Source organism: Geotrypetes seraphini, chromosome 5 (assembly GCF_902459505.1).
Source record: "Geotrypetes seraphini chromosome 5, aGeoSer1.1, whole genome shotgun sequence".
Taxonomy (NCBI): Eukaryota; Metazoa; Chordata; class Amphibia; order Gymnophiona; family Dermophiidae; genus Geotrypetes; species Geotrypetes seraphini.
In genome coordinates, this window is record NC_047088.1 from 182,550,942 (window position 1) to 182,576,985 (window position 26,044).

The 26,044-nt window shown below is 44.3% G+C and overlaps 1 protein-coding gene across 6 annotated transcripts in view; it reads left to right on the forward strand.

The window, feature by feature from the left end:
- The window catches only part of LOC117360735 (solute carrier family 40 member 1-like), a 110,644-nt gene that overhangs the window by 39,640 nt on the left and 44,960 nt on the right, over nucleotides 1-26,044 (forward strand). For 5 of the 6 annotated variants that reach the window (XM_033945011.1, XM_033945013.1, XM_033945010.1 and 2 more), the window contains 2 exons: nucleotides 7,784-7,899; nucleotides 15,184-15,307. In XM_033945011.1, coding sequence (XP_033800902.1) covers nucleotides 7,784-7,899; nucleotides 15,184-15,307 — 240 coding nt within the window. The remainder of the gene's footprint in view (nucleotides 1-7,783; nucleotides 7,900-15,183; nucleotides 15,308-26,044) is intronic. The other variant, XM_033945015.1, reaches the window with a different exon arrangement.

Below are 26,044 nucleotides of genomic sequence, written 5' to 3' on the forward strand. Positions count from 1 at the left end.
TAGTTCAGGTGGCGATTTGTGGCAGTCTGGTGGTTTGGGCCTGTTTTCGGTGGGCCGAGTATGTCCTTGTCCGTGAGTCTGATGACTGGTCCTTGGTGGACCAGGAGGTAGCCAAAATTGAGATGGGTACCTCTTATCTTTCTGATACTCTGTATGACCTGTTGCGAGCGTTGGCTAAGTTCATGGTGCTTGGGGTGGCCACTCATTGTACCTTGTGGCTTCAGGCTTGGTCGGCGGCTGCGGCATCTAAGGCTAAGCTGACAAAATTTCCCTTTCGGGGGGTCTTTTTTGTTTGGCAAGGATTTGGACAAGTTGGTCCAGACCTTGACGGGCTCCAAGATGCCCCATCTTCCTGAGGACCATGCCTGCACACCTGCGCGGAGTGGCATTGCTCAGCGGTGTTTGCGTGATTTCCGCAGATATCGCCCTGGTTGAGGGGCTGCTTCCTTCCCGGCCTCTGTGTCGTCCCGGAGTCAGTTCTTTCTGCACATGCAGTCCTTTCGGGAGGCCCATTAGGGGGGACGTGATTCCTTTGCTGGTTCCCCCGCTGCCCGTCCAGCCCAATGATTCCTTGCCGCCACCTCCCTTGACTCCAGTGGGTGCTTGGTTGCGAGATTTTTACCAAGGGTGGGCTGCGATCATGATGGATCAGTGGGTCCTGGAGGTGATTCGGAACAGATATACTCTTGAATTTTCTTACTCCTTGCCAGATTGCTTTCTCACTTCTCCTTGTCAGGTGACGTGGAAGAAGCAAGCTTTTCGCCAGACTCTACAATGGTTACTAGATGTCCAGGCAGTGGTGCCAGTGCCTCCGCAGGAGTGTGGCACAGGCAGATATTCAATTTACTTCGTGGTGCCCAAGAAAGAGGGGACTTTTTGGCCCATCTTAGATCTGAAAGGGGTCAACAGAGCTCTGCATGTTCCGTCTTTTCAAATGGAAAACCTGAGATCTGTCATTCTGGCAGTTTAGCCAGGGGAATTTCTGACCTCTCTCGATCTGACGAAGGCCTACTTGCATGTTCCGATTCATGCTTCCCATCATCGGTTCTTTCGCTTGCGATCTTGGGTTTGCACTGCCAATTTTGTGCTCTCTCCTTTAGTCTGGCCACAGCTCTGCAGATATTCACCAAGATCATTGTCGTCATGGCGGCGGCATTGCGCAAGGAGGGCATTCTGGTTCACCCTTATCTGGATGACTGGTTGATCAGAGAGAAGTCTTTTCAGGAAAGCTCCCGGGTTATTGCTCGGGTTGTGGAATTCTTGCAGTCGCTGGGGTGGATAGTCAACCTGTCTAAGAGCCGGTTGGCTTCGTCTCAGCGCCTGGAGTACCTTGGGGTTCTTTTTGACACAAGCTTGGGGAAGGTCTTCCTGCCAGAGGCCCGCGTGGTCAAGTTGCAATCACAGATTCGCCTTCTGATGGCATCCCCCTGTCCTCGGGTGCAGGGTTTTCTCCAAGTCTTGGGGTCGATGGCGGCCTCCCTGGATGTGGTTTGGTGGGCCCGAGCTCACATGTGCCCACTTCAGCATGTTCTGCTTCAGCAATGGTCACCCCAGGTGCATGAGTTGGACTCTCCCATTCCTCTTCGTGGGTTAGTTCGTCACAGTCTCCGTTGGTGGCTCCAGTCTTCCATTCTGGTGCAGGGGGTGAGTCTGGATAAGCCCCACTGAACAGTTCTTATCACGAATGCCAGTCTCCTTGGTTGGGGAGCTCAGTGTTTCGGTCACTCAGCTCAGGGCCGCTGGTCTCAGGAGGAGGCTTCTTGGTTGATTAGTGTTTTGGAGACCAGGGCCATCCAGCTGGTGTTGCTAGTGTTCCATTCATTGTTGATGGGCAAGTCTGTTCAGGTTCTTTTGGACAATGCCACAGCAGTGGCTTATGTCTGTTGTCAGGGGAAAACCAGGAGCCATCTTGTGGTGCAGAAGGTGGCTCTGCTCACAGTGTGGGCAGAGTCTCATCTTCTGGACATCTCGGCTTCCCACATATCAGGGGTGGAAAATGTACAGGCGGACTTCCTCAGTCGTCACGTGCTAGATCCCGGAGCGTGGTGTCTCGGTCCCACAGCCTTCGAGTTGATTGTGCAGGCTTGGGGGCAAGCCAGTCCTGGACCTGATGGCTATGAGTATCAACACCAAAGCGTCTCGGTTCTTCAGTTGGTGCAGGGATGTTCAGGCTAAGGGATTGGATGCTCTGGTACAGCCCTGACCGATGGCGGGATTCCTGTATATATTTCCTCCATTGCTGATGATGAGCAGAGTTATTATTTGCATTGCTCGGCACTCCGGCTGTGTAATCCTGGTGGCTCTGGATTGGCCCAGATGTCCACGGTACCTAGATCTGGTTCATCTTCTGGTGGTAGATCCTCTTCCGCTGCCTTTCTCGGTTGATCTTCTGTCTCTTGGAGTCTCAGAAGTTTTCCACTTCTCGGGCTTATGTGCGTGTTTGGCGTATTTTTGAAGAGTGTTGCATGGGGGGTGGTTTCCTTTCGTGCTTCTTTGCCTCACATCTTGGATTTTTTGCAGGATGGCTTGCATAGGGGTCTGGCCTGGTCTTCTCTCTGGGTTCAGCTGGCGGCTTTGTCTGCGTTTTGCATTTTGCTGCACGGTAAGTATTTATCTTCTTTCCCGGATGTAGTTTGCTTTTAGTGGGCAACCAAATTGATTCGGCCTCCTATTTGGCCTTCGGTTCCGGCTTGGGATCTCAATCTGGTCCTGTCCGTGCTCGTGTGCCCTCCTTTTGAGCCCCTGGGTTCCAGTGTTAAAGGCAGTGTTTCTGGTGGCCTTTACTTCTGCGAGATGAGTTTCTGAGTTGCAGGCTTTCTCTTGTGGGCCTCCCTTCCTGGAGTTTTCTAGGGAGCGTGTTGTGCTGCGGCCTGTTCCTTCCTTTCTGCTAAAGGTAGTTTCGCCTTTTCATGTCAACCATCGGAACAGAAGCAGTTGTGCAAGTTGGACGTCTGTAGGGTCCTTCGCTCTTATGTTTAGAGGATCCAGGAGTTCGGAAATCGGATCATCCTTTTGTCCTCTTGGCGGGTCCTCGTAAGGGGGACGGCGCTTCCAAGGCTACCATTGCACGCTGGATCAAGGAGACTATCACTTTGAGCATGGGTAATTGGACGCCAGTGCACTCATAAAGCTGCAGTTGCCAATTAAGCTGCTAGCTTTCACTCGAGGTGTGCAAAATAACAAATATATGGAAATGACGCATAACGCAAGGTTTACCAAAATAATTATTTATTGCTTTTATTTTTCCATCATGGACCTCAAAAGGCTAGTTGCGTTAGCGGGAGGTTGTTATAGTTGCCAAAATGCTGGCCTTCTGATAACGATCTCAGCTCGATACTTCGAAGCTCCCCAATATATACCTTCAGTCCAGTTTGACATCATTGGCCGTCAGCCAATCAATAACAGAGGCTGTACTTAAATTTAGACAAAGACCTTCTTTTTAACATGGAATAAAAGTTCCAGAAATCATAATTTTTTTGTTTACATTCATTTCTGAATATACATAAACATTTTATAACATAGCCAAAGAAATGTTATCTGAAACTGCTTATTTGTGTTGAGAAAACCTACATTAAAAAGTGCTGAAAACTTGTCAGCCTCAGAGAAAAAGGAGGGGCTGTTTCCCCCTTTCTCTCTGAGCTGACAGCTTCAAAATTTTACTGGCATACAGATTCAGAAACCTTCCTATGCTGGAGACTGGAATAGCAGTTTCTGACTCTAATTATTTCCAGATGTTGCTTTAGGATTTTTCCTTAGTGTTCCTTATATAAAACATTTCACTTTAAATACAAATTCTTTCATATATATCTTTCATCCATCCATTCATTTGTCTGTTCGGTTGGGGCCCCTTCCATACATTCATAGCTTCACACATTATATGTCATTCATATTTAATGCATGTTATATCTCAGATTGGGATACGTAATCTAATATACTTTTCCTAACCAGCCTAAGGCACATCTAGTATCAATTAGAACCACGAGGCTAAAAGCGGGAAAAACCTGAACAAAGACTAGGGATATAGGCTGAACACAAAATGGAGTAAAGCCAAGCAGAAGACACAGAAAAACAGAGATGGAGTTCATGTATATCCTGATTTCCTCTATGATCTAGCTTAATAGCAAAGTACATAAAAAGAATATTATTATGCTTTTCCTTAATATTAATCTGTAGTGTGTTCTTCTGACCTTGGCTACATCCATATTCACCAATTTTTTGTACGCTTCTATTGGGTGTGGCCTTAACTAACACATATGCTTGTATCTAACTAGAGTTACCCAGAATCATACGAAAAGCAGGCGCTTTTGTAGAAAAACTCCACAAAATACTGCACCATCATGTCCTGACGTCCATTCCATTACCGTCCCATAGACATCGCCCCCTACTGGCCACGAGCCACTATTCCTCAGCTTCCATGTATCTTCTTCAGCCAAAGCCTTTTATGGAATTTCTCAAGGCTCATTTCACTCAGGGTCAAGTAGCTTCTTGGACTAGTCTTCTCTGGTGCCTCCAGTGGATATCTGTAAGGCCGTGGTTTAGCCTTCTTCATTCCTTTGTGTGGCACTACCGTGTGGACATTCAGGCGTGTCAGGACATGGCGTTCGGTGAGCGTGTTCTGGTGGTGCCCACCCATGATGGTACGTCCCATCAGTGAGGCTGTACCGGTCTGGAGAGGTGATGAAGAAGGAGAAATTACATTCTTACCTGCTAATTTTCTTTCTTTTAGACTCTCCAGACTGGTACAGCACCCCACCCTTTCTTTCTGTCTGTCTGTTCTTGTGGGTTTTTTCGCATGAAGATTTTGTTTTTTCTGCAGGTTCTAGTATTTTTCTAGGGCCAGGGAGATCAAAGAACAGCGGCTATGGCCCAGCTGGCGAGCTGTGGGGACCATTTGCTGCAGGGGCTTGTTTTATGCACTTTCCAACAGTATTCCTATGTTTAGTTTATTACTCCTGTTTGGAGTGTTGTTACTGTTAAATATTAGCACTTCTTAGTTCTGCTTGGCTATTTGGCAGGCTGGTTTGCTAGAAGGAGCTACGGCTATTAATACTACAACCAAACTTTGGTCTCAGTCTCCACTAGCTAGTCAAAGTGAGCTATTACCCATCAGTGAGGCTGTACTGGTCTGGAGAGTCTAAAAGAGAGAAAATTAGCAGGTAGGTTCCTGCTAATTTGTGCATAGAATAAAACATGAGGCAGGTTATAGGGAATATAGTTTAAAGAGGTAAGTCTTAAGAGCAATTTTAAATTTCTGGTAGGATAATTCAGCCTTAAGGAGGGGTAGGAGCAAGTTCCAAAGGGACAGAAGTGATAAAGAGTATCAAGCCAGATAAGATGAAGTGAAGACACAGTGAGAAGATGCTAACTAGAGGAACATATGGAATAAGAAAACTGAAGAGAAAGGAAGGTGAGGCAGTATGCATGATTTGATGTACAATGATTAAAAATTTAAAAGCAGTGGAGGAGGACAAAGGAAACAAGTGCTCAGAGATGAGGTTACATTATCAAGCCTTTACTTGTTAAAGAGTAATTTAACAGTGGTGGTCTGAATTAATTGAAGTCTATGAGTAGGGTAAATGGTAAAGGGAATTACAGTAATCTATTTTAGATATAACTAGTGACAGAAGTAAAATCAAGGAATATAATGCCTTTATATTGCTTTATGGTAAGATTAATACTACTACTACTACTAATTTGTATAGCGCTGCTAGACATATGCAGCGCTGTACATTAAAACAGAAGAGAGAGTCCCTGCACAAAAGAGCTTACAATTTAGTCAAGACAGACAAATTGGGCAAAAAGGTGCTTCTATACACAATGATCAGGTGGGGAATTACATAGGAAATAATAAGACAGATATTGTGGGTTGGAGTTTGGTATTGAAAGCATCTTCAAAGAAGTGGGCTTTGAGTCTGGATTTGAATATTGCCAAAGACAGAGCTTGACATACCGAGCCAGGCAGTTTATTCCAGGCACATAGTGCAGCAAAGTAGAAGGTACAGAATCTGGAGTTAGCCTTACAGGGGAAGGGTACAGATAAGAAATTCTTACTTAATGAGTGGAGTACCCAGGGGGGAGTCTGGGGAGAGATGAGAGAGGAGAAATACTAAGGAGCTGTGGAGTGAATACACTTGTAGGTCATTAAGAGGAGTTTGAACAGTATGTGGAAACGGATAGGGAGCCAGTGAAGTGACTTGAGGAAAGAGCAATGTGGGCATAGCGACATTGCCATTGAGATTGCATCTTGAGTATTGTATGTAATACTGGCTGCTACATCTCAAAAAAGATAGTGGGACTGCAATACGTACAGAAAAGGGCAACCCAAATGATAAAGGTGAAGGAAGGACTCTCTTTTATGAGGAAAATATAAAGAGGTTAGGGCTCTTCAGCTTAAAGACGCCTATAAAATCCTGAATGGAGTGGAAAGGGTAAACATGAACATGTTTACTGTTTCTAAAAGTACAAAAACTAGGGGACACTCATAAACTTACATAATGGCATATTTAAAACAAATAGAAAATATATTTTTTTACTGACGTATAGTTAAGTTCTGGAATCTATTGCTGGAGCAAGTGGTAAAAGCAATTAATGATGTAACATTTTGCCAAATAACACATGCTAAATGACAAAATGCAGTGCAAGTAATCATGAAAAGTAAATGAATTACATGCAAAGCAGCTCATTATTATGCAAAATGAATAACACAGCTTGCATTTAACCTTGCAGTTGATTTAGCAAATTGACGCCTAGCGGTGGTATTGTGAGATTACAGCTAGGGGGATTTGGGTGTCATTTTGCTCCTGGTGCTGATGGGATGGGATCACTCCTGTCCTCTCACTGTCCACCAAAAAGACCTCACAGATGAGTTTGGATTGGGTGCTTTCTAAGAAGGATTTTTTTTGGAGACTGATGAATTCTGATCTGGGAATTGAGAAGAGGGTTCTGATCAGGGGTACCGACTGCTGATTTTAATTCCAAATTGGCCTCTTAAGAGATAATGGGGCCCTTTATCTTTGCATTGCTTCAGCTATGAATACGCAAAGCTCTTGGCTGCAGCAACACAAAATAAAATTTACTGACTATTCCTCTAAATCAGGGGTCTCCAAAGTCCCTTCTCGAGGGCCGAATCCAATCAGGTTTACGGGATTTCCCCAATGAATATGCATTGAAAGCAGTACATGCATATAGATCTCATGCATATTCATTGGGGAAATCCCGAAAACCTGACTGGATTCGGCCCTCGAGGAGGGACTTTGGAGACCTCTGCTCTAAATAGTGAATTATGCTCTTAAAGGACAATTTTCAAAAAAACCTGCTCAGGTATAAAATCTGCAGGCATCCTGCACCTGTGTATTTAAAAAAAAATTTGCAAAGGAAACTTCTTCTCATGCTTTGCTTTTGAAAATTATCATAGGTACAGTCTACCTGCAGACATTTGCACCTGCTTGTTATAGTGTGTATTTTTTGCATGGAAAATAACAAAAAGATTTGAAATTGTGATCTACAGATATTTTCCTTCCTAAATTAAACATATCCCTGAGAATACCTCCTCTGGGAAAGTTTTCTCCTAGTGTAGCTTACAATATATATGTTGTGGACCCTAGGCATACTTTTAGCTGATTTAAGGGTAGGCATTTTTTAGACAGTACTTTTACATATATAAATTGGTAAATTGCTTCTTAAAGTAACACAGTAAATTATAACTATACTTGAAAGGAGAGCCTAAGAATCTAATTTTCTAAATTATTATATTTTACCTTTGTTTCTTTTAACTCTCTGACAGTGACACAGATCTCATTGATTGTACAAAATACTTCTGTCCTCTTGTGTGGTATCATCTTGATGATGACATTCCTGTTCAAGGTACAGCTTGAGTCCATGAGCTATGGATGGATTCCTGTAAGTGTTTAGGCTGTCTTTATGAATTGTTTTATCTTTCAACAATTTTTTATTGGTAGCTACATGCATCAGTATAACAGAAAAAAGTATTGCAACTCAGATTGTCATGTGCTTTTACATATGTATAAAGTTGCATTATACTTTTCAATAAACTCAACAAAATATATGAGTCTTTTATGTAACTACCACATAATTTCCACCCTCACCCCTTCCTCATTACCTTCCCAGCTTTCACATCTGTAATTGACCACTGAGAAAATGAGTACATGGACAAGTCTAATCTTTGTTTGGAGTGTTATTTCTTTGCCTTTGATTACTTTGTCTAGAGCCTTCATTGAAGAGCGACCAAGTAATATTCTGCAGAGTATTTCTTTGTTTATTAAAGAGCCCAGGAGATTGAAATCTTTTACAATTTCTATTGCCTTCAAGCTCAAAATCATTTTCCGTGTTCATGATCGTCGTCTCGTTTATGTTAAGAAAATAATAGCCTTACTTGGTCAGACCAATAGTCCATCTAGCGTAGTATCTCATCTTCACAGAGGACAATCCAAGTCACAAATACCAGGCAAAAACACAAATAGTAGCAGTATTCCATGCCACCGATCCAGGGCAAGACATGTTATAACTTTCGGCTTTGACTTTTCTCAGTAGATATAGCATGTCGTCTTTGCTGCTAATGGATTTAGTTCAAGCTAAATGCTAAGAAGCTCATAGGAATAAAATGGGCTTCCTAGCATTTAGTATGCACTAAGGCCCAGATTCTGCAAAGTGCGTCCCGATTTTAGGCAGCTGTAGGCGTCTAATCAGCCAATGGAGACGCACGTTAAAAAAAAAAAAAATGCTCCCCAGGCAGGCCGCCTATATTGAAGGAGCCTCCGGGAGCCTAGGGAGGCCTGCAAGACCGCCTAAGCTCGCCTAAGGGCCTTAGGCAAACCTAGGCGGCCCTACGTGTCTCCCTAGTAGAGGGAGAGATGCTTACAATGTAGGCCAGCAAAATGCTGGCCTACATTGTAAGTAGACGTGGCCGATATACTTATCGTGGCAAGGGATCTCCAAGCCGCAATAAGTATAGCGGCTGCAGCTGCCTGTCCCCCCCCCCCCCGATCGCCGGCAAGAGGGTGCCCAACCTCTCCTGCCGGAGGACACCACCCCTCCGGATCCCCCCTGCACTAACACCCCCCTGATGACCCCCGCTAACCTCCCCCCCAACTAACCTCTAAATTGTTGGCTGGCCGGCCGGCCGGGTCTTGCTGTCATCTGGCCTCTAGAAGCCTGGGCCAATCAGGCTTTAGGCTTAGTGGGGATGGGTGGGGATGGGCCATCCCCACTAAGCCTAAGGCCTGATTGGCCCAGGCTCTAGAAGCCTGGACCAATCAGGCCTTGGCTTAGCGGGGATGGGCCGTAAAGATGGGCAGCAAGACCCGGCCGGCCAACAATTTAGAGGTTAGTTAGGGGGGTCATCGGGGGGGCGGTGTTAGCGTAGGGGGCATTAGCGTGGGTGGGGGGTCTGGAGGAGGGCGTCCTCCGGCAGGAGGGGTTGGGCACCCTCCTGCTGGCAATCGGGGGTGTTGGGTGGGCGGCTTTCCAGCAGGAGGGGTTGGGAACCCTCCTGCCAGCGATCGGGGGGGGAACAGGAATCCACGGCCGCTATACTTATCGCTGCAGGGAGATCCCTTGCCACGATAAGTATAGAGGCCGTGTCTACTTACAATGTAGGCCAGCATCTCTCCCTCTACTAGGGAGACGCGTAGGGCCGCCTAGGTTCTTGCGAGCCTGCCTGGGGAGCAGTTTTTTTTTTAAAGTGCGTACCAATTGGCTGATTAGACAGCTGTAGTACGCCTACAGCTGCCTAAAATCGGGACACACTTTACAGAATCTGGGCCTAAATCCATTAGTGCAGCTTAGTAAAAGAAGCCTTAAATTTTTACATATTTGGAAATAATTTTTTTGGTTATCATAGAAAATTCATTATCCTTGGGACAAGCAGGCAACATACTCTCACATATGGGTTACATCATCCACAGATCCCGGTACGGACAGTGCTAAAAGGACTTTAAATTTCTTAAGAAGCTTTGAGACTACCTGCACCGCACATGCGCGAGTGCCTTCCTGCCCGACATTGGCTCGCGGTTCCTTAGTTCTTCATTTTCCGTGGAATGAAGAAATTATATTTAGACTCTGTCCAATTGAGTTGCCCATTCAACTTAATTTTGGCCTTTTTGGCACATTTCTTTTGTTTTATAATTAACTTAATTTTTCTTTGGTTCTTTTTCAAAGAAAAAATATATAATTTTTCCTCAGTCAGGCCTTTGGGACTTTTTTTCAACTTATGTTTCGGTCTCGGGTTGCATTTATTGTATTTTTTAACCTTGCTGCTGAGATTTTTCATCTAATGTCGAGGCCTTCTAGTGGGTTTAAAAAGTGCACTCGTTGCCAGCAGCCTATCTCCATCCCTGACATGCAAAACTGGTGCATTCAGTGTCTGGGGCCGGAGCACTGAGTAGACACTTGTATCTGCTGTTCTACCTTACAAAAACACTCTCTTAAAGCTCAATGCATCCAGCAAGAGAAGCTGTGTGGACCGGCTATGCCCTCTGGCATCAAATCAATTCCATCGGTACCAATGGTACAAGCATCGACACCTCCCTCGAATTGGACTCCGTTCCTGTATTGGGTAAACCTGCTACGAAGCCATCACATCCAACGTCGCAGGCATCATCAGAATCGAGTCCCTCGATGCATGCATGCCAAGTGTTGACACCATCACTGATCTCCTGTGCAGGCTGTGTCTCCAGGGCATGCTTTCTCATCGAAGTCACCTACCACTCAACACCCTGCAGCACTGATGGTACCAGCTGTTGAAGCAATGGTACCAGTGCAGTCCTTCCTTCCAGGACCAACTTAAGGAGTTTTTCCAAAGGGAGCTTGCTGGCCTATTTAAACTACATGCTGCACCAGTGCTTGCATCAACTTCCTCAGTACCAGCCCAGCCTGAGCATGGCACATCGTGGCCCCAGGGTACCAAATCCAACTCTCCATCTTAACATTTATTGACATTGAGATCCTGTGGTACCGATGCTTGCTCTTCTAAATCCAAGAGAACATCGCACGGTACCGATTCACATTTGCCTTGACTTAAGTCAAGATCTTCACATTCTCGACATCGATCTTCGTCTTCATTTTTATCTGACCGGTATCGATGTCATCGAAGGAGCTCTTCTTGAAACTATTACAGTCATTGTACTTCTCAGACCAGGAAGCATCCATCTTCTCCTTACTATAAAGAATCTCCTGGAGTTGGGGACATTGATTCCAATCTAGTTGTACAAAATACTGATACTGATCTTGAACTCACGTTATCTACTCCAGAGTCACATGGCATTCCATCAGATCCATCTCCTCCACCACGAAGATGCAGATCTCCTTCAGAAGGGACTACCTTTAACTAAATTTATCGGGGAAAGCTTTGCCTGTTAAACGGGAGTCAGACATTGAGCCCAGCGCAGAACTCCTTGAAACATTAGATTTTGATGAGTCTCCTAAAGAGCTTCTAAAATTGCCTCTTCACACTCTACTTAAGGAAGCTATGTTTAAGAACTGGGAGACTCCTCTCACCCTTTCCATAGCTCCAAGAAAAATTGACTCTTTGTACAGAATACAGTTGTGTCCTGGCTTTGGTAAGCCACAATTGCAGCACCAGTCTTTGCTGATTGAATCCACTCTTAAAAATCTTCCAGTATAAGAGTATATGCTACTGCACCATGGATAAGTTTGGGCTCCGCCTCTTCCAGAACTCTATGTTGACCAGCATAGTTCTCAGCTACAATTTCTTTATGTTATTCTATGTTAAACAACTCAAAAAGAAGTTGGCTGATTTTGAACAGAGCATTCCATCTGAATGACTTCCTGAGTTCCAGGAAACAACTCATAGCCTTCTTCAAACCAGAAAATTTATGGCAAGATGCATTTGATGTGACATCTAGAGCAGTGTTTCTCAACTCGGTCCTGGAGCACCCCTTTGCCAGTCAGGTTTTTAGGATATCCACAATGAATATGCATAAACCTGATTTGCATACACTGCCTCTGTTATATGCAAATCTCTTTCATGCATTTTCATTGTGGCTATCCTGAAAACCTGACTGGCAAGGGGATACTCCAGGACTGAGTTGAGGAACACTGATCTAGAGCATTGGCTATGTCTATCACTATGAGACGTCTTGAATGGTTGTGAGTCTCTAACATGGATAAAAATGTTCAAGATTGTTTAGCAAATATTCCCTGTCTAGGTGAAAAGCTATTTGGGGACAAAGTCGAGGATGCCACACAAAGGCTTACTCAACATGAATAGAGCTGGACCACCTTAACAGGGTCTAAGTCTAAGACTCAACCATCTAAATCTTCCCAGAGATCTGCTTCCTCTTCATATATGAGGTGTTATCCAACAACCTCATCCTCTTCCAAACCCCCACCAAAGAAGAGGCAAAAATCGCAAGAGCCTCAGACTTCTGCTCCACAAAAATCAACTCAGCCTTTTTGACATGCTTCTAGAGAGCATAGCTGTAATTCCACCATCTCAGCCACCTCCCCAACCCATCAGAGGCCGACTTCTCTTATATCATCAATACTGGACTCTCATTACCACAGTCACCTGGGTCCTCAAAGTCATACAGTAGGGTTACTGTCTTCATTTTATCACTATTCCTTCAAACAACTCTCAAGAGAGTACTCTTTCATATCTCAACAGATATCCCTTCTTCAGAAAATCAAAGCTCTACTTCAAATGAATACCCAGAAAAATCAGGGGTTCTACTCCAGGCATTTCCTAATTCCAAAGAAGATGGGAGGTGTTTGTCCCATTTGAGACCTCTGAGCTCTCAACAAATATCAAGTAAAATAAAAGTTTTGCATGTTATCTCTGGGGACTCTACCCACTTCTAGTATGAAACGATTGGCTGCTCTCTGAACCTCAAAGAGGCCTACACACATTCCCATACATCCGGACCACAGAAAGTTTCTTTGTTTCTGTATAGGTCATCATCTCCTGTACAAAGTTCTGCCATTCAGCCTCGCTTCATCTCCAGGTAGTAGCAGCAACCCTGCGTTCCCACGGGTTTCAAGTGTTTCTTTATCTAGACAACTGGTTGGTAAAAGCTGCATCGCCTCAAGCAGTGCACTCAACTACACAAGTGACCATAACTATTCTCCAGCTTCTGGGCTTCAAAGTCAGCTTTCCAGTCTCATCTTCAACCTTCTCAAGTGTTGGAGTTCATAGAAGCTGTGATTAACATGACTCTCTTATGAGCTTTCTTACCACAGCAAAGACAAGATCCCTTGTTCCAGCTTTGCAATCATGTGTCCACTCTGCAACACATTTCAGCGAGGCAAATGAAGCGTCTCATGGGTCACATGGCATTCACAGTTCATGTCACTCCCTTCGCTCACCTTCACCTCAGATCAGCTCAGTGGAACTTGGCATCTCAGTGTTTGGAGGAATGGTGCGTGAATCCCTTAACCAAATGGATAAAAGTCACCTTGCCTCTTCATCTCTCCAATGGTGATTGAAGAGGCAAGGTGACGGATGCCTCCATGTATGCACGGGGAGCTCACCTGGATGGTCTCCGGACTCAGGGACTGTGGTCTGCTTGAGAGAAAGCATTTCATATCTACCTGTTAGAACTGTGAGCAATTCACAATGCTTTCAAGACGTTTCAGGATCAGCTTTTCAACTAAATCCTCCTTGTTCAAACAGACAATCAAGTAGCCATGTACTACATCAGCAAACAAAAGGGAACGGGCTCTCTTCCTCTTTGTCAAGAAGTCCTACACGTTTGGAACTGGGTAATTCCTTGAAATATATTTCTCAAAGCAATCTATGTGCAAGGAAAACAGAATGCTCTGGCCAACAAGCTCAGCAGATTTCTTCAGCCGCACGAGTGGGCTCTCAACTTAAAAGTCTTGCTTTGGAGGACTCCTCAGAAAGACCTCTTTGTGTCTCCTCACAATCACAAAACATCAATTTTTCTTCAGACAGTACTCTCCTCATTGTCTGGAAGCAGATGCATTTCTTCTGGTTTGGTCATGCAAGTTCCTGTATGCATTTTTGCCAATCCCTCTGGTTCTGAAGACATTAGTCAAGCTCAAACATAAGTTAGCCACCATGATCCTAATAGCTCCTTGGTGGCTCAGCAACCTAGGTTGTCCCTTCTACTTCAGCTGAGTGTCAAGGATTCAATTGTTACAGATCTTTCCATCTCTACTCACTCAGAGTCAAGGATCTCTTTTACATCCCAATCTGTAATCTCTGCACCTAACAGCTTGGTACCTCTTGACCTGACTTCAGCAGATTATAATCTTTCTGATTCAGTACAAACCATTATAGCTGCTTCCAGAAAGCATTACTGAGTAGAAGGCTATTGACTCAAATAGACATGCTTTTTTCATAATATAATCTCCATCACCTGGCTCCTTCCACATCTTCTATTTCTTCAGTATTGGACTACCTTCACCATTTCTTCAGTATTGGACTACCTTTATCCAACTCTGGTCTTAAGCCCAATTCGGTTAGAGCTCACCTCTGTGCTATTGGGGCAAATTCTATAAATGGCGTCCTGATTGTAGGTACTTCTGCTTATACTCAGTTCATAAAATTGAACTGAGCATGCATGGAAGTGCTGGCTTCAGAGGCTGAAGCAGCTTGCTTGCTTCTCAGGCAGCAAGGCCCTGGGCCCCAAAAGAAAATGTCTTTGGCTAGTGAGTGCCAGCAATGATATGATTAGGAGGGAGGGTAGGGGCTCAGATTATATCCTTAGCTCCACAGTCCATTCCTGGACCTTTCCCTGGCTATGCCCCTGCTTTATCTGGCTCCTGTGAGCAGTTTCAACTGCTTTCTCCTCTCCTTAGCAAAATACCTTCTTTTTACTTGCTTGTACTTCAAATCCCCAATACCATTCCAACATTTACATTAGCAGCAGCTCAGTTTGATTTATCTGTTTTCCCCCCACTCCTCTACAAACTGCATTCAGTAAGTGCTTGTTAATTTTCCCTGTTGGAATTTTAGACAAAAGTGTCTTCACTGAAGGTTTATTTTATTTATTTATTTTTAAAAATTTCTACACCCCCTAAGACCTAAGCAGATAATCATGTAAACACACATAATCAAAACAACATTATACATTGGCTCATCACAATGATCAGCAGTGCATAGATAACTGTGAAATTATTGACAATGTTGATCTGTTGTTTGGGTAGTTATTCATGCTCTCATACTTATTCTAACTTTCCCAGACAATTTATATCCTGGTGATCACAGTAGCCAACACTGCAAACCTGGCAAGCACTGCCATGTCAATCACCATTCAGAGAGATTGGATCATTGTGGTTGCAGGGGAAGACAGAAGCATACTAGCAGGTGCTGTATTTTCTTTGGTGCACAGTTAGATAACATTGTGTAACATGATTTTTGTTCCTGGGCAGTAAGTATAGTTTTCTAATTGCCCATGCCTAGAAAAATATAGAAAATGTCTGTTACTGCCATAAAACTTTGCTTCTGTGACCAGGATAGTCAAATTTTGAAGTTTATTAAAAATGTGAAAACACCAAATTTTCATCTTTTAATTTTTATAGAGTCATAAAAAGCAACATATGAATCACAACATATATTTATATTGAAGTTATTCAGAGATGAGCATAAAATATTTAGAAGTGAGTAATTTTTCAAGATTTGCAATTATATTGTAAGTCACTTTCATGAATCAGCCCCCAGATGTAGTCTCTCATCATATTCTCATTATATTGTCCTTGGTAGTGGCATTCGAAGTCCAGTATATCCTGGTGGAAGTGCTCATCACGCTCCTCTGTCTATACTCCCATGTTCTTCTAGAATGTTTCAAGATGAGCATCAAGGACATGAAATTGAGACATCCTACAGCCCATTTTACTGTAATTCTTCACCAGATTCTCAACCAACTACAGGTAGTTTTCAGCTTTGTGATTGCCCAGGAAACCCCGAATCACTGGAACAAAAGTGTTTCAAGCTTCTTTCTCCTTCTTAGTTAGCTTCTTGGGAAATTCCTTGCACTCCAGGATCTTCTAACACTGCGGTTCACCTTATATTTGGTCTAAAAAAATGGGAACACATTACCCCTTATTATCAAAAACTTCACTGGTTGCCAGTGGAGTCTAGAGTCCTGTTCAAGTTTTCCTGCATCAGTTACAAAGCAGTTTTGGGGATGCTACCTGATTATCTTGCCTCCCAGTTTTCCATGAATAGTTCCAATAGGAGTACTCATAGAATAAATCTATTTAATTACCCTTCTTTTAAATCATGTCAATACAAGAAATTTTTTAACAGAATTTTATCATTCCAGGCCGCCAAACTGAATACATGGCTTGGAAGATTAATACTTGATTTTAGAAAATCACTAAAAACACGCCTGTTTGACATGTTACTGTCAAATCTATTATGAATTTTAACAGCTTTTTACTTACCATTTGAGCTATTGTCTTAACTTTTACTGATTTTATCTGATGTACCCTTTCTACTGATTGTTTTTATTCTGTATTACACTCCAATTGTTTATTCTGTATTTTAAATATTGGCTGTATATATCCTTTGTTGTGAACCGCTTCAAACTTTTGGTATAGCGGTATACAAGAAATAAATTATTATTATTCTTTATCTGTGGTCTGACAAAGACATCAGCTTTGACCTTTACATTAGACAGATTAGAGAAGATGTCTTGAAGGTACTTGAAAGCTTCCAACTCCTTATCTAGAGCGCTGACAAATTGTTTTATTAGGACTAATTTGATGTGCAGTGGTAGCATCAACACCTTCTGGGGGTCCACCAGTGGTTCCCATTTGGCATCGTTTCTCCCCACAGAGAACTTGGTCTGCTGTAGTGTGCTTTTGTATCCTTGCTGTCCCAAAGGCAGATAGCAGGGTAAAACTGCCTTTAGGAATGCCACCAATTTGAAGTCTCCGATGACCTCCCAGATGTATCCATCACACTTCAATGCACCTAGTAAGATCTTGATGCTGTTGTAATCCTCTTTGAGGTGCACTGAGTGAGCCAGTGAAAGAGATGGGTAGCTTGTTCCCATTATGGAACTGCACGGCTTTGATGCTCCTGGATGAGCTGTCAATGAAGAGATGCCACTTTTTTGAGTTACAGGTGATTCCAGTTGCCTCAAACATACTGATCACATTGTGGCAGAAGCAGAACCAATGTTGATGGGTAAAGAAGGTGGACAAAGTTTGGTATGCTTCCTCTGATTTGTGACTTGTACACTTTCATCCAACAAGTTCTACTGCTTGAGCCTAGGTGTCAAAAACTCGGCATTGGACTTGGTGAGACCAAGATCCCTGATCAAGTCGTTGAGAACTTTTCGGTTTGGATGGTATGGGTTTCTCATCAGCTGCACCACTAATATTTTAAACTGGATCTGCAACTTCTTCCTTACTCTCTGACTTGCTGCTCTCTTCTGAAGACAACTATTCTCTCTTTTGAGAGAGTAGGTATAGGGAGCTCAGGGCAATGTGGCACTGGGGTGATGGATGATGGAATGTTTGGATATGTGATTGCAGATGCATGCTTGCCAGTTCGATGTTTGGAAAGGTCTACCATGCAGAAGTAGCAGTTGCTTGAGTGACAGTAGGTTTCTGCCAAATTCTTGAGATAGCAAACTTCATGGCTTTCTCTTCTGTCTACCACCATCCTGTAGAAGAACAAAATTAAATTGTGTTAATGAAAACAATACATTTATTTTTTGTACAATAGGTATGCCATTCTGGCAAGCGGGTTATCCCAGGACAAGCAGGCAGCATATTCTCACATGTGGGTGACGTCATCCACGGAGCCCCGACGCGGACAGCTTTTCAAGCAAACTTGATTGAAGATTTCAAGTTTGCTAGTGCTGCACCACGCATGTGTGTGCCTTCCTGATCCACTAGAGGGCGCATACCCTCCTCATGGTCCTCAGTTCTTAGTTTTCCGCTGAGCCAGAAAGCCCTGTCTCTCTTCTCTGCGTTCTTCTAAGTGCCTTTCTGGCACCGCGGCTTCTTTATTTTGTTAGGGAATCGCTGTGCGTTTGTTAATTGATCGTGTATTTTCTTTGTTTCAAAAAAAAAAGGACTTTTTATTGTGTTTCTGCTGGTTCCATCGGCAGGCCCTTCTTGGGCCTCAGCCATGCTGCTAGGCCTCATTTTGCTGCAGCTGTATTTTCTTCTTCCCTGGCCTCTCTCTGGGCTCACCTCGTGTGAGCAGAATGGCCGGGACCCTTTTTCCTTTGTTGGAATCGGACTGACTAGTTTCTAGTCTGGGAGCGGTTCAGACTCTGTCCGCCCCAGTCTCGGGAGTCCGTCGGGGCGGACCTGGACCCAGTTTGTCTGCGCTCCTTCTTGTCTCGGCCTCAGGGGTAGGGCCTTGTTTGTTTATACCGGACGATGGCCCCTCTGTCCTCGGTCCGCCTCCAGTCTTTTCTGCCTCTGCCTCGGCAGGCCGCCTGTCTGCGCCTGAGTCAGCTGGTGTCTCAGCGGTCTTCGGCCTCGGCCGAGCTGATGCTGATGCTTTGGGATCATGGGTCTCCACGGTTCATGTCCCGATGTTCGCCGGGTTTCCTCTTCGTGTTCCCCGCTGGACCCGAGCATCTCAGTGATGGCAGGATCGGGATCCCGCTTCCCAGCGCTTTTGTGGTGCGCTGGTTTCGTTGGTGGGCCACCTCTTCGTATCCCCGCATCAGAAGGTTCTGCCGATGGACTCCTCGGCATCGGCTTAGGGGCGCAACACGACGGCCTTCGGACTCGGGGTCTTTGGTCGGGTGCGGACCGTCGCAGCCGCATCAATCTGCTGAAGTTCCGGGCCATTTACAATGCTGTGGTGGATTTTCGTTATTGGTTGCTGGATTGCGGGGTCCTGGTGCATCCCGACATCCCGGTGGCGATGTATTCTGTGACCAAGCCAGGGTGTACAGGTTCCCTGTTACTTTGCAGGGAAGCCCTTCGTCATTGGAGGGGGAGTTACACCACTACTTCTTTCTTTGGGCGGTGTATTTCCGGGGCGAGCAGCATTGTCTGGTCGCCCTTTTCGGCCGCATGAATGGTCGCTCCATTCTCAGACTCTGCGGCATGTGGTTGTTTGGTGGGGAACCCCACAGGTAGTTCTGTTCGCTTTGCCCCTCACTCACTGGTTGCCTCGATATTGCTCGAGGATGTTCTCCTGGGTTCGCATCGAGGTGGATGCTTTCCTTCTCGATTGGATGGGCAGGTTCCTCTATGTGTTCCCTCCCTTTACTCTGATTCTCAGGTCTTTGATACACCTCCTGTCGGTCTGCGCCACCATGATCTTGATGGTTCCTCTGTGGCCCTGGCAGCTGTGGTTCTCCCTGCTCCTCCAGCATGTCAGGGAGCCTCTGTTCCTACCTATGCTCCCTTCTCTGCTGTCTCAGTGTTGAGGTTTCTGTTGCATTCCAATCTGCAGTCTCTACACTTATCAGCTTAGTTCCTCGCAACGTGCCTCCCTCCTTCTGTTTCTCTCAAGTCGGTGGGGGTGTTTTCGAGGCTTCTCGAAAGATCTCCACTCGGCAATGCTATTCCCAGAAATGGTCCTGATTTGCTGTGTGGTGTGCTGAGCATCGCATGGATCCGCTCTCTGCCTCCTTGCCTTATGTGCTGGTTTATCTGTTTCACTTGTCTCGGTCTGGTCTCAAATCGACATCTATTCGAGCCCACCTCTGTGCTTTTGCTGCCTTTCATCGGCCGCTTGATGGGACGCTGCTCTCCGTCCATCCGACGGTTTCCCGCTTTATGAGGGATCTCGTCAATGTACATCCTCCGCTCAAAGCCCCTCCGGTGGTTTGGGATCTTTGTGTGGTCCTGACTCAATTGGTGATACCTCCATTTGATTCCATTGATAAAGCTCTTTTGAATTACTTCACCTGGCAGGTGGTATTCCTGGTTGCTCTCACGTCTGCTCGCAGAGTCAGTGAGCTGCAAGCTCTGGTTGCGGACCCGTCTTTTCCTGTATTTCTTCATGACACGGTGGTCCTGCGTACTCAACCCCAGTTCTTGCCCAAGGTGGTTTCGGACTTTCCTCTCAATCATTCCATTGTTCTTCTGGTCTCTTTTCCGAAGCCCCACTCGCCTCCTGGCGAGGTGGCGCTTTACACACTTGACTGTAAGAGGGCGTTGGCTTTTTATCTTCAATGCACTCAGTCTCCTCAGACGGTTCCTCAATTGTTTTTGTCCCTCGACCCTAATCGGTTAGGACGCCCAGTTTCCAAGCGCAACTTGTCCAACTGGTTGGCTGCTTGTATTTCCTTTTGCTACGCTCAGGCTGGTCTCGCGCTGCATGGTCGAGTCGCGGGACATAAGTCCGAGCGATGGCGGCTTCTGTAGCTTTCCTCAGGTCGACGCCTATCGAGGAGATTTGCAAGGCTGCCACTTGGTCTTCGGTTCATACTTTCACCTCCCACTACTGCCTGGATACTCTGTCCAGGAGCGACGGCCGGTTGGGCCAGTCAGTTTTGCGTAATCTGTTTTCTTGAATTGCCAACTTCCCTCCGTCCCTTTTTTGGTTAGCTTGGAGGTCACCCACATGTGAGAATATGCTGCCTGCTTGTCCTGGGATAAAGCACAGTTACTTACCGTAACAGGTGTTATCCAGGGACAGCAGGCAGATATTCTCACAACCCGCCCGCCTCCCCGAGGTTGGCTTCTTTGCTAGCTATCTGAACTGAGGACCATGAGGAGGGTATGCGCCCTCTAGTGGATCAGGAAGGCACACACATGCGTGGTGCAGCACTAGCAAACTTGAAATCTTCAATCAAGTTTGCTTGAAAAGCTGTCCGCGTCGGGGCTCCGTGGATGACGTCACCCACATGTGAGAATATCTGCCTGCTGTCCCTGGATAACACCTGTTACGGTAAGTAACTGTGCTTTACTTCCCCATGGCCGTGAGCCATATGCAAAAGGAATCCACTCTGGCTTTTTTCTGTTACCCTTCTATTTCACCAGTTTTTCCCTTCTGCATGTGAGCCGGAATGAGTGTTTCTGTTCTGCTCTCCCTTTTTCTTATTTTATTTGGTGTTTTCGACTTTTATTCAGTGTTTTAAGTGCTCGGAACTTACCACCTTCAGTGTCTGCTCTGCCTGCGCTGCACTGAACAGACTGAAGAGGTAGGAGCGGCCAGCTTAACAGCTCTTCTGCGTGCTCAGATGACAAAAAGAATGGCTAGCATGCTTTGGCGGCCTTTTCTGTTTTTGGGGCCTGGAAATTGTAACCGTTCCGTGCGAAAGGATGCAGAAGCTCTAAAGCCCAAGATATACATAGTACAGTCATCACATGGTGACTCCTTGCTTTCTGGTATGGCTTTCTTCTCAGAATTTATTGATTTACTGTAGAAAGACTTTTCAGGAGAGCTGTGCTCCTCCTGTGTTGTCCCGCTATGTGTCGGACTTCCCTTGTCAAGGCATTGCTTCACAGTCTGCTGCTGTTTGCAATTTCCTATTTGCAGGTGATAGCAATGATGATGATAATCTTACTGTTCCCTTATTGTCTACGGATGCTCCTCCCATGGCAGGGAACCTGGGGTTGTATGCTGGTGCTTTAGATCCTATTTTGGCTTTAGAACCTGGGGACAATTTCATGGTTCTGCGTTTATTTAAGTCATCTGCCTTACCGGATCTCATTTTTGAAATCTATGCATGAGCTGAATTTAGACATACTGTAAGCTCCTTCTACCTCCTTCTCCCTCATGTGTGGAGTGAGTGTTCAGGCCTTGGCGATTCCCTGGCATCCAGACATTAATATCTTAATTTCAGAGCAGTGGTATTCTCCTGAAGGGTCTCTTAAAGTAGCGAGAGCCATGTCGCAGCTGGCAGGAGTGTTGGCAACTTTTTAGTCAGCGAAAAGTATATTCATTGGTTGCACAGGTTACTAAACGCACCTCCCAAGCAAAGGCAGTGTGGTGCTCAAGGATATGCAGGACCACCAAGTGGATGTAGTTCTCAGGAGACTTTTTGAGGTAGTGGCTTTGGAAGTTAAAGCTGCCTTAGCGGCATCCTTTCTCACAAAGTGCTTGTCTGTCCAGACTTTACACTTTGGAAAATGAAGGTGATGAACTTCCCCCTCAGCTACTTCTATCTGGTGTAGATTATGTAGCTGATGCTCTGTATGACATTATACATGTTCTGGGTAAAGTATCAGCTTATTCAATTTCTGCTCGATGAATGCTCTGGATCAGACAATAGGCTGGCAATTTCACCTCTAAAGCAATCTTTCTCAGAGGAGAGAAAGAGGGAAGAGGATGTTCTCTTTCTGAGAGGAGAAGACATATCTTTGGGTAAGTATACATTATTTTGCTCTGAGCTTTGATAGGTTTGGGGAGAAAAGCTAAATTGTTGGTTCCCTTCTATATACAGTTTAGATCTTAAAAGAGCAAACTTCACTTAGCTAGTCTCCATAGAATAATAGCCTTTTATAGTTCTACAGTTTTGTAAGCTTGAACCTTCTGCTAGAGAGAGTTTCTGGCAGGCAGAGTAGGGTGTGGCTTAGTCTCCATTCCTTCAGCTATACCAGTGGAGCATTTGGAAGTGACTTTGAAATCTTTCATATTTGAAAAGTGGAGGTTTTTTTTTTTTTAAACCAATGAAGCTGAATTGAGGTTTTTCTCCACTTTTCTATGATTTGTCTGTATAAATGTGTGTATGAGTGTGCTGGTTGGAGGCGTAGCTGTGTTATGGGGGCCCCTTCGGTTTCCATATAGGACATAGTAGGTGTTGTTATGGTGATTTCAATTACCCCAATATTGACTGGTTAAATGTTACATCGGGGAATGCTAGGGAGGTAAAATTCCTAGAAGTCATAAATGACTGCTTCTTGGAACAACTGGTCTGGGAACTAACAAGAGAAGGAGCTATTTTAGATTTGGTCCTTAGTGGAATGCAAGGCATAGTACAGGAGTTAACTGTGTTGGATCCGTTGGGAAACAGTGATCATAACGTAATCAAATTTGTACTAATACTGGGAGTGATGTCACAAAAATCTACTGAAGAGACATTTAATTTTCAAAAGGGCGAATATGATAAAATGAGAAAAATGGATAAAACAAAGCTATAAAGGATCAGTTGCGAAAGGAAGGACTGTAAACCAGGTGTGGATGTTATTTAAAAATACCATCGTGGAAACCCAGACCAGATGTATTCCACGTATTAGCAAAGTTGGAAAGAAGAGAAAACGAGAACCGGCATGGTTAAAAGGTGAAGTGAAAGAGTAAAAAAAAAAATCCTTTAAAGAATAGAAAAAGAATCCAAATGAAGAAAATAAGAGACACAAACACTGGCAAGAAAGATGCAAAGCATTGATAAAGAAAGCTAAGAAAGAATATGAAGAGAAACTTGCCAAAGAGGCAAAAACTACGAGGGACTCCATGAGACTGTTGGATGATCAAGGAGCTAAAGGGGTACTCAGGGAGGAAAAGGCCATAGCAGAGAAACTGAATGAATTATTTGTTTTAGTCTTTACAGAAGAAGATGTAAGAGATCTACCTGAACCAGAAATGGTTTTCAAGGGTGATGATGCAGAGGAACTGAAAGAAATCTCAGTGAATCTAGAAGATATACTAAGCCAAATCGACAAGTAGGTGACTAGAATTACGCCAGGTGTACACTTGGCTGGGCCTCCGCGTGAGTGGATCGCCGGACTTGATGGACCAATGGTCTGATCTGGAGATGGCAGTTCTTATGTTCTTATGATAAATCACCTGAGCCGGTTGGTATACATCCTAGGATACTAAAAGAACTCAAACATGAAGTTGCTGACCTGTAACCTGTCACTAAAATCGTCTGTAGTACCTGAAGATTGAGGGGGGCCAATGTTATGCCGATTTTTGAAAAGGATTGCAGAGGAGATCCGGGAAATTACAGACTGGTAAGTCTGACTTCAGTGCCAGGCAAAATGGGGAAACAATTATAAAAAATAAAATTCTGGAACACGTAGACAAACATGATTTAATGGGACAGATTCAGCATGGGTTCAGCCGAGGGAGATCTTGCCTCTCCAGTTTGCTTGACTTCTTTGAAGGTATGAATAAACATGTGGATAAAGGTGATCTGGTTGATGTTCTGTATCTAGATTTTCAGAAAGCTTTTGATAAAGTCCCTCATGAGAGGCTTGTGAGAAAATTAAGGAGTCATGGCGTAGGTGACAAAATTCAGTTGTGGTTTAATAATTGGTTATTGGATAGAAAACAGGGTTGGGTTAAATGGTCATTTTTCTCAATGGAGGAGAATAAACAGTAGAGTGCCACAGGGATCTGTACTGAGACTGCTGCCATTTAACTTATTTATAAATGATCTGGAAATTGGACTGGTGAGTGATGTGATTAAATTTGCAGATGACACTAAACTGTTCAAAGTTGTTAAAACACATGCGGATTGTGAAAAATTGCAGGCAGACCTTAGGAAATTGGAAGACTGGATGTCCAAGTGGCAGATGAAATGTGAACAAATTCAAATTGATGCACATTGGGAAGAATAACCCAAATCACAGTTACCGGATGCCAGGGTCCACTTTGGGGGTTAGCGCCCAAGAAAAGGATCTGGCTGTCATCGTAGACAATGCGATGAAACCTTTTGCCCAATGTGTGGTGGCAGCCAAAAAAGCAAACAGGATTCTAGGAATTATTTTAAAAAAAGGGATGGTTAACAAGACCAAGAATGTTATTATGCCCCTGTATCGCTCCATGGTGTGACTTCACCTGGAATATTGCGCTCAGTTCTGGTCTCCTTAACTCAAGAAAGATATAGTGGTACTAGAAAAGGTTCAAAGAAGAGCGACCAAGATGAAAAAGGGGATGGAACTCTTCTCATATGAGGAAAGACTAAAAAGGTTAGGGCTCTTCAGCTTGCAAAAGAGATGACTGAGGAGTGATATGATTGAAATCTACAAAATCCTGAGTGGAATAGAACGGGTACAAGTGGATCGATTTTTCATTCCGTTAAAAATTACAAAGACCTGAGGACACTCGATGAAGTTACAGGGAAATACTTTTAAAACCAATAGGAGGAAATATTTTTTTCACTCAGAGAATAGTTAGAAACATAGAAACATGATGGCAGATAAAGGCCAAATGGCCCATCCAGTCTGCCCATCCACATTAACCATTATCTCTTCCTCTCTCTGAGATCCCATGTAACTGTCCCAGGCTTTCTTGAAATCAGACAGTCTCTGTCTCCACCACCTCTACTGGGAGACTGTTCCACATATCTACCACCCTTTCTGTAAAAAAGTATTTCCTTAGATTACTCCTGAGCCTCTCACCTCTTAACTTTATCCTATGCCCTCTCCTTCCAGAGCTTCCTTTCAAATGAAAGAGACTCGACTCATGCACATTTACATCATGCTGTTATTTAAATGTCTCTATCAAATCTCCCTTCTCCAGCCTTTCCTGCAAAGTATACAGATTGAGATCTTTAAGTCTGTCCCATACACCTTATGACGAAGACCATACACCATTTTAGTAGCCTTCTTCTCGACCGACTCCATCCTTTTTATATCTTTTTGAAGGTGCAGCCTCCAGAATTGTATATAATATTCTAAATGAGGTTTTACCAGAGTCTTATATAGGGGCATCAATACCTCCTTTTTCCTACTGGCCATACCTCTCCCTATGCACCCTAGAATCCTTCTAGCTTTCACGGTCACCTTTTCAACCTGTTTGGCCACCTTAAGATCATCACATACAATCACACCCAAGTCCCGCTCTTCTGTCATGCATAAGTTCTTCACTCTGTAAACAGTACCATTCTTCGGGTTTTTGCAGCCCAAATGCATGACCTTGCATTTCTTAGAATTAAATGTTAGCTGCCAAATTTCAGACCATTCTTCAAGCTTCGCCAGATCTTTCTTCATGTTATTCACACCATCCTGTGTGCCTATTCTATTGCAGATTTTAGTATCATCCGCAAAGAGGCAAATCTTATCAAACAGCCCTTCAGCAATATCGTTTATAAAAATGTTAAAAAGAACAGAACCTTGAGGCACACCACTTATAACATTTCTTTCCTCAGAGCGATCTCCATTGATCACTACCCTCTGTGGCCTTCCATTCAACCAGTTCTTGTCCCAGCCCGTCACTTTGGGACTCATC